The 14,883-nt window shown below is 39.0% G+C and overlaps 1 protein-coding gene across 1 annotated transcript; it reads right to left on the minus strand.

The window, feature by feature from the left end:
• Positions 1–922: 922 nt before the first annotated feature.
• LOC145443870 (RING finger protein 150-like) lies at positions 923–14,506 on the minus strand. The gene is made up of 9 exons (XM_080321833.1): positions 13,952–14,506; positions 12,348–12,542; positions 12,207–12,282; positions 12,024–12,147; positions 11,076–11,205; positions 9,099–9,244; positions 5,553–5,649; positions 4,528–4,590; positions 923–3,045 (listed from the first exon to the last, which is right to left on the minus strand). Exons 1-9 carry the CDS (start codon positions 14,093–14,095, stop codon positions 2,875–2,877), a joined length of 1,146 nt encoding a protein of 381 aa, XP_080177959.1. The 5' UTR covers positions 14,096–14,506; the 3' UTR covers positions 923–2,874.
• Between the last annotated feature and the right edge of the window lie 377 nt (positions 14,507–14,883).

A 14,883-nucleotide genomic window follows, 5' to 3' on the forward strand; every position in this document is an offset into this window, starting at 1 on the left:
AAGCAGCTCGCTCTTTTTCTGCCCGTCAAGACGCTAATAACTTTCTATGTACTGTACGTTGTTCCCAATACGATCGAGCGCAAGTCGGCCAGGGCAGTGCTAATTCGAAACCAGCAATACGCCAATCATTATACGCGTCATGCGCTCTAGGCAAGATAAAATTTCGCGATAATTTAAAATCCAGGCCTGAAGTCCTTGAATGAAAACACAGTCCGAAATCTCTTCTGCTGCGAGCCATTTCGCATCATCGTATCACAATCACGAGACAAACATCGGTAGCATGATCGATGTGCCACAATAACGTCGACACGATTTCTGCCAACACCAATCTGAATCTAGCTGCCGCTCTAACTATAGTCACTTTGGTTTCGGCCAGCCATTAATTCCAACAGGAAATCGCGAGAGTGGCACGCTCGCTATCCTACGTCATGTTTGTTGCACGAACATTCCCAGAATAATTCATGATCCAAACAGCGGGTAACGTCGAACCACAACTACCTTTGACACGAGCATAAGCAGCACATGCCTGACACATTCATTGCTGACATTAGTAATAAGGACAATCTGTCGCTGCAAAGAATCGAGACTCTTGAATGAACAACTCGGCTACTGATAACCTGACCCGTGTGACACCGACATAACCACAGGTGCCAGAAGAGAAATCTAATACGCCATGAAATGGATGCCGCAGTACCTATAATGATATTAGCACGGGTCACGCACTAGTGCGAATGAATATAGCTAAGACGGGTCGGGATAAGACGAAATGCCGCTGGTGGCTCAAAAGTATTTCAGCACGGCAAACTTCTCCTAAGCGCGTGGACTTACGCGCTTACGAATCATTATGGACTGTGCAATGCGTTCTACACGTCTCAAGTTATGTAGTTATTCCTGCATAACCCTGGCGCTACGAAACAGACTGTTCGAAATATGGGATCATATTAAAAATGCTTTTCACAAAAATTCACCACATTCAAGAAAGGAAGACAGAAAAAGAAGGTTAGGAAACCTGAATACGATAGAGAGAGATGGTACAATGTAGGCCTAAACAAGACACACGGGAAGATGAAGAGACAAAAACAAAACATCGAAAATACATCGTTACATCGACAAGAAACATTAACAATACATTTCATCGTAAATCTCACTGTTGTCACAGTCGTATCACTTCATTATGAGGAGTCTCGCGGAGTCACAATTTTGATATGCAAGACAATATCCTTAATTTAGCAATGAATCAGTACGGAATGGTTTTTGCTCAGGAAAAAGCAGTCATGCTAGTTTGTTCGAAACACGAAAATCGCGACCGCAGCCTAGGCTACACATAAATCTCGATTGTGATTTATTGGTATGTGTTGTTACAATATACAGAGCAAGCTGCGTTGCAGTTTAGTGTGCCCTACGTTGCACATCAATCAGAAAGTACAGTATGTTACACGTCGGCACGTGTAAGAATTCGTCTCGTCAGTCATCAAATCCGACACTCCAAAAAATCGGTATCAAATGTGTAGTGGAGTGGCCCTAAAATAATATTTTACATTTTTTGTGCCTGGGAATCGGCAAAAACGGTAACAAATTCGAAAAAAGTTCGGCTGTTGTTAGTGCGAGCTAGTCAGGTGCTGATAACTGCCCAAAACGGATCAAACATTATCGACATCACAACGGAAACACGCCAGGGACCCTTTCCACATATATACTATAAACCTGTTAATGTAAAATGTAATCCCCACATGTGGTGAATTCAGGTTGAGAAGAAACAATATTTCAAATGTATTTCTCCCCAGAGGCTACGTAGTATCAAGTAGTTAAAAGTGACAAGATAAGTTGGCAAAATACTCAAGGGGGGGAGGAGTGCTTACAAATTAAAAGAGTGCTTTCCCATCAGACAAAAGAAGAAAGCAAGCGAAAAAATATCCCAAGTACTTTTAACCAGTGGTGTGTAAAACAGTAGCATTGTAGCTTCGAAAAAATCTGCTGCAGCAGAGTATAATATCGGTACAACGCGAGGCAAGTTAAGCGAGCAGATCTCTCATGACTAGGGCTGGGCAAAATCGAGTACTTGAGTGATTCGATTCTGAATCACGTAATATGCTTCGAGTCGAGTCGAGTAATCGAGTATCACCCACAATGACGTCACAACAGAATGTAAAACGTCAAAGTCCAAATATGTATCGTTAATGCCACCACAAGGAATATAATGCCTGTTATCCATTTCATAACTGATACTTTGGTATTTTTGTGACCATATTGATTTCATTTCAATTCGTGACAATGTTGTGGGATAATCATGACTCCGGAAATGTGCTGCGTCAAGTAACCTCGTAGCTTTGTACTATATGTTTTGTATGCTACGATACCACCAAACAAGGTTTCAAGGCTTCAACAGTGAAAATTAGCATCGAAACTATAATTCTCGTTGACAAATTAACCTTCAGTGGCGAGAAGCGCATAATTCCAGTACTCGAAAAAATCGTCTTTTACCACTCGACTCGAATCAATAAAATTATTACTCGATTCAGATTCGAGTACTCGAATCATTGTGCCCAGCCTTACTCATGACCATCTCGATTTGAAAGTGGGTGAACGGTGACAGAGATACAACGACTCCAGAAATACAGCAGTAAAATACTTACGGGCTCGCGCAAACAAGGAGAAAAGTAGCAAAAGTTATATTCATAATCTGGTCGGGATCTGTGTCTTGACGAAAACATTTAAGAGAAACAATCACGAAAATAAGTAGCTTACAGTAAAGAAAGGGCATGCTCAACAGTACACAGTTGCTTTCGAATAACAATGAGTACTTCAACCTGAAATACGAGTGCCGCATACGGAAATAAAGGCAAACAATGCCAAGTCCGTTTGCGTCTTTTGTAATTAGACTACATCCGTATCGATATGATTCAACGGCTTTTGCTCGGCTGGTATTTCGATGGAAAACGAAGAAGACTGAGTTTCGTCATCCAATTGTTCATCGCTACGTGTGCGGTCACTGGCCGGGTCGTTTTGAAACAGAGTATTCGTGGATGTGGAAGAACTCTGGTCGGGCTGGAACGAAGATTGGCATATTAGCATTGGAAACGGGCTTGGAATTCCAAGCAAAGGCTCGAGCGACGTGCAGTGTGCACCGAAACCAAATTCTAGATCGGTCAGGACAACCACCGACTGCAGACTATATAGAATAGGGGTGGGCAAACTGCGGCTTGTGACTTGCTTTCAGGCTTTGGTTGCGGCTTGTTAACGATTGTACATGGGTTGACGTTGAAGTCACAATCATTTCCGGGCTAGCAATTGCGAGTAGGGAGCGTCCATTTGTGTTGTAAAGGCTAGCAATAACTGCGGGATTTGGCCGAGGAAATGTGGTCGAGCGACAATTGCAATAAAAGAAAGTATGAACAGGAAAATAGATCAGCGACTTGAAACGTCATTACGAAACCAAACACCAAAACTTTGCCACAAGTTACCCCAACGAAGACAGATTTTCGGAGTAATAAGATTACCGAGCTATAAGATTACCGAGCTGAAATTTTCCTCAAATACTCATTAGCACTTGGAGGACCGCTCCGCACGGCTTCGACGTAATATTAGCCAGATTTCAAACACATTACGGCCCAGGTGGAGACGCGTCGCATCACCACACAACAATCAACTTCGACAACCAACATTTCATTGTGACGTCATGAATTCATATTTTGAATTCTTGTGATGTGGCTCGCGCATGAAGCAGGTCTGCCCAGACCTGATATAGAACAAGCTCGATTCACAATTTTTAGGTGACTCGGCTTGACTTGACTTTTTAGTCACATTGTGGATTGACTCGACTTGTACTCAAGTATTTGCGAATGACTCGACCAAGTCATATCGCTCGAGACATTCGATACGACCAGAGTCAAATGATAATTTTGATAGCCTTTCTCGACTGTAGGTTCTTTTACCTCTTTGAACAAACATGTCAAAGGTGAGAAAATTGAGTAAATAATGCGCGTGAGGCATTTGATATCACCCAGGAGTTGTAAAATAGCAAGTTGAACAAGACTTGAATTTGCGACTGAACAGTGAACACTATACTATGACTCGGACTCGCCCTTTGCATCCTGAGTAGGACTTGACTCGGCGGTGAATATAAAATGACTAGACTTGACACAAGTCAAAATTGTAAAAGTGAGATTGACTTAGGACTAGGAACCTTTTGACCTGATTGCAATCGTTCTGTAGAAATTGTGAATCTTCAAGACAATCTAAGGTTGAGAGTTGAAGGGTTTGTTAATAATACGCTCCAACGAAGCACAAAATCAAATCATATTATACATTGTGAAATCAATGCATACGATCAATCAGGTATGACAGATAGAGCTACGCTACCAATTCTGTACTATGACTACATGGTGATATTAATCAGTAGCTATTTGTTGCCATCAATCTCATTCCGTTTCTGTACGCACTGCTTTTGTGACCATAAACACAAAAACGTTGACAATGCGATGTTAATCTTTGCATTCCTAATATAACCAATCAATGCTGACACCGTACCTCCCATATTTCCACGGTCGGCGAAGACATCCCCAATATGACAGGAGTTTCTCGTGCCGATGACTGAAAATTAATAGGATATTCACAAATTCATACATTGATTTCAAATGGTCCCAGGTGAAATTGAGGCACTTTGGAATAGGGCGGATGGGAAAAACCAGTGGTAGAACACGAAAACCGGGCAAGTACAGTGGTTTCACATCTGACCTTAAACAACAGAACAGAGCATTTAGGTTTTGTGTGATTCTTTACAAAAAAATCACTATCTTTTGATAGAAATGAGCTCGTGAGACGTATCTCAGACCGTATCTGAATATAATTCAAGATTTGAAGTGCTGTTTATCTGACATATATGATTGTTACATCGTTGTCGTGTGTAGACACTCTGATGAAGCACCACAAGAAAAATGCTTTCACTCAATTCCTCGTGCGAACGCACAATGCCCAAGAATAAAGGAAGGAAGTCACTAGAACCATATCAAGTGGATGGGTAATAAGTGGTCGGCAAGCCATCACAACAAGCAAGGATATGTTTGGATTGGTGATGGAAATTTGATGATGGCATATCAAATGACCGCAGAACCAAATCCAAATTCGAAAGTCATGCTGGCTTAACAGATTTTATAAGTTCAATAACAAATTCAATTATCATGAAGTACTTGGCAAAACGAATTAGTAACAGTTCTAGCTACGCACAGGAGTAAATGATGGAAAACCATCAGCTTTTCATGATAATTTTCTAACGTTTTTAAAACTACGGTTTTGAATACTTGAGCAATTATTTACAAGTTGAGACTCGACGAAACTGAAACCTGACAATTAATCTGGACAAGAAGCTACCTTTTTACCTTTATATTCAAATAATCTCATTATGGTACTAAACATGATTTTTTGCATTTACTGACCGTCACTTACTCATACCGAGTCAGTCGTAGAGATTAAAGCGAATAAATATAGAAATCCACATAATTATTGTTGAATATCTGCAACAATACCAGAAATGCACACGTAAATATTGGACTTACCAGCTTGTTGGTCGGCTTCAAAATGTTATACTTGCACAACGGACAGGTTTCTCTCTGAATCAACCAAGTGTCGACGCACCTCCGATGGAACACATGCCTGTTATGAAAATATACATTCGCAGACTCATAATAATTGAACTTGTTTATCACCATCCCTAAAAACTTGCAACTAATCAGCAGTATGACTATTTTCAGTAAAGTGTTACTGTACCTCAAGACACCACACAATTATGACAATATGACAGTGAGAGAGAGTTTATCAAGTTTCGAAGAGCCCAAATATGACACAGCAATATACTTGGACTGAACAAACCGACAAAGCAGTTATTGGGATTGTTTTGATGACACTGATATTATAATTCATGAAATTCGATTCAAACCACACGGGTAACAAGTTTTGAATGAAATGAGTAATCGATTTTAACCCTTGGGAAGCTGGTACGCAGATGCGGAGAGTTATAATCAATAAGGGGGAAGAAATCCATATGACTGTTAGCGTATTGCAGAGGAAGTATTGGGAAAAGGTCAGGCCAGTGACTAAGAATTGGAAATTATATCACATCCAAATATTCAAAACCTGAAATTCTAAGATAACTGTCTTGGGGCACCCTTGCTATGCAAATATTTAGGCTACCCCTCCACCGTCAACATTGCATTTGCAAAAATAGAGCAGTATTAAAACTAACTTTGGGATTTCAGACGTTCGAGACCGTTTTTATGGGGTTACTTATGGGAACAACAGTCATGTATTTCATGAATGAAATCCGTCACAAGCCAGTATAGCTCGGTGTATTTTATCATTTTCCAATTTTTTGAACAATTATCCTGGCATTCCACAAAGGATTTACAAGAGATTATAAAACAAGCAATCTATTGGTGGGTATGGCGTGTATGGTCATACGACCAACATGACATAAACATCTCAACCTGTGAAATGCACGAAACAATGCAGTGACAAATCCCCATTCAAATCATTCAATGGATGCGGCATTGAACTGCATGAACAGTAGTTCAGAGTAATCCATGACTCATTCTGAATACGTATCAATCGGTCAGTAAATGCTTTGAAAAACGCAATAGCACCCAATAAATAGGAAGACAATACAACTGTATCGGCAATGCAACAATTTGTTTTGAAGAATCAGCCACTTCGCAAAACAGTGCCATGAATATGTAATTAGTAATCGATGAAATCAAATATTCAATTTCAGAAATGATCAGTGACTAAATTCCCTTAATTTGAACCGGATATTTTCAGTTGAGACAAATATCCATGTCAATCATTATCCTATTCAACAGACATTGTCTAATTGTCAACGAAAGAATATCCCACCCCTGCCCCACAATTCTATGTATAATTCAGTATGGTGGCCACACAAAGCCAGACACTCTGCAAATCTAATCATCGACTATTTATAGATTAGGTAGACAGTCTTTAATTAGTCACACGATTGTTCCTCCAATATGTCAAAGGAATCGTACCCCCAGGCTAGGCCTTTCAGTTGAATTAAGCCTATTTTATTCATATATAACATACAATTGAATATTCATATTGCAATAAACCCTAATATTCCGTAGCACTAATAAGTAGGGCTGGGCAAAATCGAGTACCTGAATGATTCGATTCTGAATCACGTAATATTCTTCGAGTCGAGTAATCGAGTATCACTGATTATGACGTCATAACAGAATGTTATTTGTAAAAGTTTAAATATGTAACTTTTATGCGACCACTAAGAATATAATGCTTGTTATCCATCACATTAAAGATACTTTGGTATTTTTTCGATCCTATACCGACTTCATTGCACTTGGTGACAATGTTGTGGGATCATGACTTCGGAAATGTGCTTTATCCAGTAACGTTCGTAGCTTGGTACTACATGTTTCGTATGCTAGGATACGGCCAATCAAGGTTTCAAGGCTTTCGACAGTGAAAAATTGTATCGAAACTATAATTCTCGTTGATAAATAACTTTCAGTGGCGAAGAGCGTATAATTTCAGTACTCGAAAAAATCGTCTTTTACTACTCGACTCGAATCATTAAAATTAATACTCGATTCAGATTCGACTACTCGAACCATTGTGCCCAGCCTTACTAATAAGTGATACGACTGTTGATATAGAAAGTTCTTTTGAATTCTTTACTAGTTGCTGACAATTACCCCTGACTAGTGTCAGCAAAATATTTCAATATGAATATCTCATTCAATCGTGAATTGAAGTATTGCACCTCCAAGAGTCTTTTCATATAGACCAGTAAATCTAAGGTTTCGAATTTTAGAACGACATTAACCAACACGCAATCGATGCTAAAACGATCATCACGCCTACATAAACCTCAAATTAAAAAAAAAAGATATGGTAAGGTTCAGGAACCATATGATGTAGGGATGGTGTGGACGTGAGCTTCACGTTCGCGTTCTGTGCGTGGACGTCAGAAATTTAGAGGTTCACGTTCACAAATGAACCTCGGTAGGTTTTGCACTGTGAACCTTTTTCATATATTACAATTTTCCACGTCGATACAACATCTTTGGTTGAAATTCTTCGCATTTTAACTACGGGACACTCTGTGCATAGCGCGACTGGCAGCATAAAAAAATCAACCCTAAACGAGGATGCATCTTGACAATCTCAAAAATTGTACTTGCTTTGTTACAAAAGTTTGCTCGAAATATCCAGTTTTCCGTTGGTGAATGTCTAGGAACTCTGCTGTGAGGTTGACCGGCAATCACACAACATCAAGAGCGAATTATGCTACATGTAGGTAGTCAGCGAATGATGCTTATTCGACCAATCAATGAAATTGATATAAAGCATAGGCTACATCATTGTCTAATGTAACAACTATGCTACATCATTGTCTAATGTAACAAAATCTAGCAGGCGTACAGGGTCCATCTCGATTTGATATGTTTTTTGTCCATTAAAACATAATCCGTGCGATTGGGGTGTTGGCTCCTGTATAACTTGTTAATCAAGTAATATCGGTATCAAGTACAGAAGCCTGTTTTACACTCTGCTCAATATCAATGTAACAATAGTCAGACGTCGAAGACATTGTCCGGTCAAGACCGTTAAGGCATAAGCATATATCCCCTCGTAAGTCCTCATGAAAATTGTTGGCAAAGCGACAGAAGATATTGATTTTATGGGATTATTATATCATTTTGATTGCTCCAGTTGATACATTTGGCGACGGTTAAAAAGTCAGTATGTACTTCAGCATTATGGCATAATGTGGCCTGAGTTGTCGCTAAGTATCGTGTACATTAATATATCAATTCATGGAAATGTAGGACTGGAATTAGCAATATGACGTCATGTGACGTCGTGAGGTTCACGTTCACGTTCACACAGAACTTTTAAAAAGGTTCGCGTTCACATGAACCTGAACCTTTTAGAGGTTCACACCATCTCTAATATGAAGTGACTTATAAACGTGGATACCTTATTCAGAAAACATACAAATTCGATTATTGAGACTGAGAAATGTCAAAATCAATTTTCCCAAGTTAAAATTGAATTTTTGAATAACTTACTGACACGGCAGTATTCTAATTGGTTCTTCGATTTTATAGACTTCTATACAAATCGGACAGATCTCATTGTTGCAAATTTCTTCATCCCTTGCAACGAGCACGCGCTTCGGGAGACCGCCAACAATTTTCTTCACCATAGCTTGACGCTGGAAATATTCAAAACATATTACCCACACGGAACTACTCGGCAATTTCCTAGTTCCACGGTGTTTCCCGCAATGCCACAGACATTTGGATTTAATTGGGCTACTCCGGGTAGTGGTTTTGAGCGTTTAGTCTCACACAAAACTTAGATTTTATAAGTCATGCAGTTTGTTGAGTAGACATGTTTAGATACATGAACTCTGACTTATAAGCAATGTGATGGAATAGTTTTGGAAACCATCAGTTTATCAGGTTATGTTCAACTAAAAATAAAGGCCCTGCCAGTACCACTACTCGAGTGTCATAATTAGCAAGCACCCACAAATTTGATTTCTCTCACACAGACAGATGTTGTCATTATCCGTGAACCAAGACACACACATATTCCAATGATGACGGCTGTTGGTTGTTCACACTTGAAGAATTGTTGTCAAGTGACCGTCGAACCAGATTTCGAAAATGGGCTGTTAAGACTTTATCACATCTGCTGTTGAAATTCCTCATGCGGTCATTCCACATCAAGAGTTGTATACAAGGATATTATACCAGGAAGTGACGTTAAGAAAGCCGGGTAGTATATTCCAGCATTTTCATATCCTGTGTGAACTTTCACAACCAGAGAAACTGAATCAGGGCTGATAGATCTACGAGAGAGCATCAAACACACCGCATTCCAATTTTAAACAGATTAGCACTCTACCGAAATTAAATCAAGTGCACATAGGGATCTCGTGAAGCTTAAATGCATTGAGCACAGGCTGCACAGCATACTGAGTGGAATTAATTTTGAGGCCATTATTGATGGCTTAAATGCTGCAAGTCCTGAATAGCGTATTATGTAACTTGTTGTGGCACTAGTGTTATAATCAGTTATCATGCTTGGAAATCAGCAGTAACAGCAGTGTCGAAACGACGGCAGGCTGAAGTACATAATTTCCGTAAGTGATTTCATTGTGACTTCATTTCAATAGACCAGGGAAAAGGATTTGATGCATAACATGCTGAGAGGAGTTGATCGTTGTCTTGTGGAGATGTCAATCACACAAGTCACTCACACCTGACTAGAATATATCATCACAGTGGCATCAAAGTAGCTTATGTCGATTTTTACCATCTTGGAAAAACCAAGTTTTTCTGATATTTTCATTTTCTTTCTGACATATCTAGACCATGTTTATGTTTGATGCAATGTGACAAAAACCAACTTGATTTTTCAAAGATGTTCACAATGGTCATAAGCAAGCCTTAATTCCACTGCAACGATATTTAGATAAAACACAACACCGGTACTGTACAAGGACATAAGAGTAATGACAAACTGAGAGTCAGCACCAGATCAACTGCACAGGTAGAAAGACACATTGAAACGACACAAAACAATAATTGGCAGTGAAGCTACAATCGAGGTTGGTACTGCTTGAGTGCTTGTAATATGATATTGGAATCCCGGTAAAGTGATATTGCGGCTTTTTATCATGACAAATGGAACCAAAGATTGGCATCAAGCATGTCAAAACAGGACGTTAGCATAGCTCCAAAATTTAGAACAGCCAGCCACAGAATTCTTCGACAGCAGTTGATGTTGAAATGCCGGTAATGCAAAAATAGGCAAAATTATACCGAGGAAGTGAATTGTTGCTTTTTTACGGCTATGCAGACCATAGTGAACCAAGTCAAAACCAAGCCTAAGCCGTGTTCACATTTGACCAGCTCTACACAATGCCCCATTCTCTCCAGGAAGTAGGCTAGAGAGAGTTGGGTTTACATGGAAGTCAGATATGATCTGACTTGATTCCGAATATGTAGATGAGTAAAAGCGAATAGATCTGTCACCTTTGCCGAATGTGGAGTCTCCATTATTCGAAATCGCTGCACGTAATAAATGACAAGCCAAGTCATTGATATAATGAGCATGATTAGAAATGCCAACGACACAAATATGACAGAGGTCCTCTGGTGGTATCTAGAAATTTAAAAATACAGGTGATGTCGAAGGAACCTATTTAATCAAGAGTGTTGATCCTTGATTAATTTTTACAGCGATCGTTCAAAAATGCACCCGTTGTCAATAACTGCCAAAAAGTACTTCAAAGAAGATATGACACTGCAGCACTAACTATAACACCACAACAAGAATAGAATAGAGAGTGCCCGGCCAATCCATACATCAATTTTAGTAAATACAGTAACAACAATATAAGAATAGTAAGATTGTAGCATACGGTAACGTTAAATACATTTCAAGTGACTTTAGATAAATTTTGTGATCAGCAAAGAGTAGGGCAAGTTTTTGTAGCAGTCAAATCCGTAGAAAGTTGCATTTATGGACAAGTTCCTTGAAATTATTGGGGTATGAGTTACTCGAATCGTTCCGTATCCAAGGCACTGTAGCAAAACTCAATGTTGGCGACTTCAACAAAATCAATAGCCTGAAAAAATTAACCACAGTGAAATTATAATTTTCGGAGGTATAGCCTGAATGAACGTCAAATCGGTAAGGACCTCAAATTTAAACGACAGTGAAATAATCAAGCGAGCTATTCGCATATAGTGCAAACTATTTCCAGTAAAATGTTCGTTGCAAATAAAATTGCAAAACGTTGCATGAATAATCGTAAGAAGTTGCAAAAAGTTGCATGAAATTTTTTTAGAAAAGTTGCAAAAAGTTGCAATCTAAGATTCCTCCAAACAGCCTAAATCATCGCACTACAAAACTTCTGAGTATTCAGGAAACTGCCGGAAGTTGTTTGCAAAAATTTGCCATAGCAAAGAGGCACGCACCTGAATGATATGATATAATCACCAGTTGTTATATCCACAGTAACGATGGATCCGGACAATATCTCATGTTGAACTTGCAGTCCATTATCGCGAGGAATACTCACTGCGACAATGTCAGTTTGGTCTGAAAGAGACTTTGGCATTTCATATCCAGTCCAATCTCGTCTCACAAACCAGACTTACCAGCATGAACCATTGTGACAGTGCCGCTACTCATGGAATCGTACACTATGATTCCAGATGCATTGGCAAGAGCAGCCTACAATTTGCAACATATATATATATATAAACATGATCCAATTTACAGAAAAATATGCTTCTCACTTGCTTCAGTTTTTCCGAGAACGTGCAGTCGCCGCGCTCCACTAACGCTACCCAAGGCTCTTCCAATGTACGTCCCGCATAAGAATTGGAGAGGCAACCGAAAAAATTACCCTTTTCCAATGCAGTAAGGACCACGCGACCGCTGACATTCGAAGGTTGAGAATGGCTTCCATAATAACTAATGTCGAGGCATTTCTGGAATGAAAGGTTCGGGCCTGATGAAAGCATAATGGCGATGGAAACCCCACTGAATATGACGTCTATATATTTATTAAGAACAGCTTCTTTGAGGTACAGAACTTCAGTATACAATTGGATAGTATATTCATATTTAAATGAACCCGAATATTTTCGGCTGACACTCGTCAGGGGTAATCGTCAGCAACTAGTAGCGAATTCGAAAGAACAGCGTATATCAACAGCCAAGGCTGTGTCAACAAAAAAAAATTCGTGTATCATCTAAAAATAGTACATTGAACGCTCTCGTATTCGACATTTCATGCTGGTGATGTCATATTTTGTGTTACGATTGTTGATATACACTGTTCTTTCGAATTCTCTACTAGTTGCTGACGATTACCCCTGACGAGTGTCAGCCGAAAATATCCGGGTTCATTTCAATATGAATATACTATTCAATTATATTTAAAGAAAACACTAGAGGTTTCCCATCAACATTTATAATAAAAAAACGATGATAATCTCGGAAAAGTTTGATTCAAGAATCCAGGAATATATAAGCGGAAATAGCAACATGATGTCTGTGGAAAGGAGAACTCGAAATAGGAAGATTTTTGAGAACTTCTCGACAACTCACATTAACATCACTTTTAGCACTTATCCAATTTACAGCGATAATCTAAAAGACCTGTGTTTGCATAGAGTAACATGGTTTGGGGGGATAATTCCACATCCAGTACCTATTAGTGATTGTACGATGCTAAAACTTTTAGCTAAACACTTTACACTTTGATTCCATATTCAACGACGTTTGTATAGAATAATATAGTCTCAGACGATAAGCCAAGTATCTATTAGTGAATGGAGGATACTGAGATTACAAATGAACACTGATAGACCTGACTCGAATCACTGGCCGTTTTGCCTGATATATCAGGTGAGCAGCGATGATTTCCCAAGTTAAAGTAATTTAATAAAAAATAATTAAAAAAATCAAACATAGTGTGAGCACAGGACACCGATTCCATGCAGGCCGATAGATAGCTCAATTCCACCTAGACAACGATAAACTTACTGAAATGGATATTACATTTGATGCCAACAGAACACTTCCAATACTGTATAATAATGTAGGATAAATGTATTTTGTGCGTAGGCCTACATCTTTTCTCAAGCAGTCAGTTTCTGGCACCATGGGCACGATTTATTTAATTCAATATGATGAAAAGGGTTATACTGCAGGGTTTCAGAAATATTTCTATCAAAGCACCCAAAATGATAAATGCTAGTGGTGATAACCCAAGTAGCCTAGTCTGGGGAAGAAATTGAGTAATGTTGCATTATTTTAGCTTGGTGTGATCAATCATAAAATTCAGTGTTAATTTATAATAGATAAAATGAAATCACACTACATCAATACTTACATAAAATGTGTTTTCGTTCGTCCTGGGATTTGTAAAGTTGAAGACAACAGTTGCACTCACAGAATAATCCGGATTGGGCAGACATTCTACACATCCCATGACCAAGACAAGACAGAATAACATATATAATCGCAAGCGTGTCATAATTATGCTAAATATAGCTAAAAACGGAGCAAAATCACAATATTTCCTTGGTCTGTGATCACTATAATTGACAATGGACAACGGACATACTTCAGTCAATTCTATACTGAATCATAATCCGAATCGTGTCCATTCGGTATGTCAATATGTAGGCTATATACAATACAGGTATAAATTGAAAATAGTCCCTAATTTTTTATGAGTAAGTATAGGAATAGTTATATATAGATAGACATCTGTTACTTGTCTCAGCGGACAGCGGACACGTTCACATTCAAGTCTGAATACAACCAATTTCTACTGAATAGATATATAAGTAGGCCCGAAAGTTTACCGGACCGCGACCCGACATATCGACCAGTGCCCATGTCTAGATTATTAACCTACGTAGTTTAATAATCTGTAGTGCATGCCTTCCTCTTTACATCGCCTAGGCCCGGGTGGGTGTCTGTTTTGTGGAGCGCGCGGTATCACGGATGAAACTGGAATTTTTTAAAATCGCACAAAAGATTTTGACTATGCGAAATCAAAATACACTGCAGACGACCGTCAGACATCAATAACCAGCTCTAGACCAGCACCAGCTGTTGATTGACCAGAAGATCAGCTGAGCTTCCGCATCCGGATCCACAACCGGATACGATTTTCTTGGAAATAGCACAGATAAACGCACAGATAAATGTATAGATGCTGTTTATAAATTCTAAAAATTTTAACATGCCATTTTATACAATAACTTTGTCGAACAAACAGGGATGAAAAGCAGGGTAGCTAGTCTTCCGACGCCG

Source organism: Botryllus schlosseri, chromosome 7, assembly GCF_051294905.1.
Source record: "Botryllus schlosseri isolate E-star chromosome 7, Bs_hap1, whole genome shotgun sequence".
NCBI classification, from domain to species: Eukaryota; Metazoa; Chordata; class Ascidiacea; order Stolidobranchia; family Styelidae; genus Botryllus; species Botryllus schlosseri.

What these genes read in the sequence shown, in the direction of transcription:
- LOC145443870 (XM_080321833.1), bottom strand. Translation starts at nt 14,095, where the DNA reads ATGACACGCTTGCGATTATATATGTTATTCTGTCTTGTCTTGGTCATG. An exon ending in TCTCGGAAAAACTGAAGCAA is followed by an intron (nt 12,283 to 12,347) that starts GTGAGAAGCATA and finishes TGCAAATTGTAG; the next exon opens with GCTGCTCTTGCCAATGCATC. An exon ending in CGACCGTGGAAATATGGGAG is followed by an intron (nt 3,046 to 4,527) that starts GTACGGTGTCAG and finishes TCTTCGTTCCAG; the next exon opens with CCCGACCAGAGTTCTTCCAC.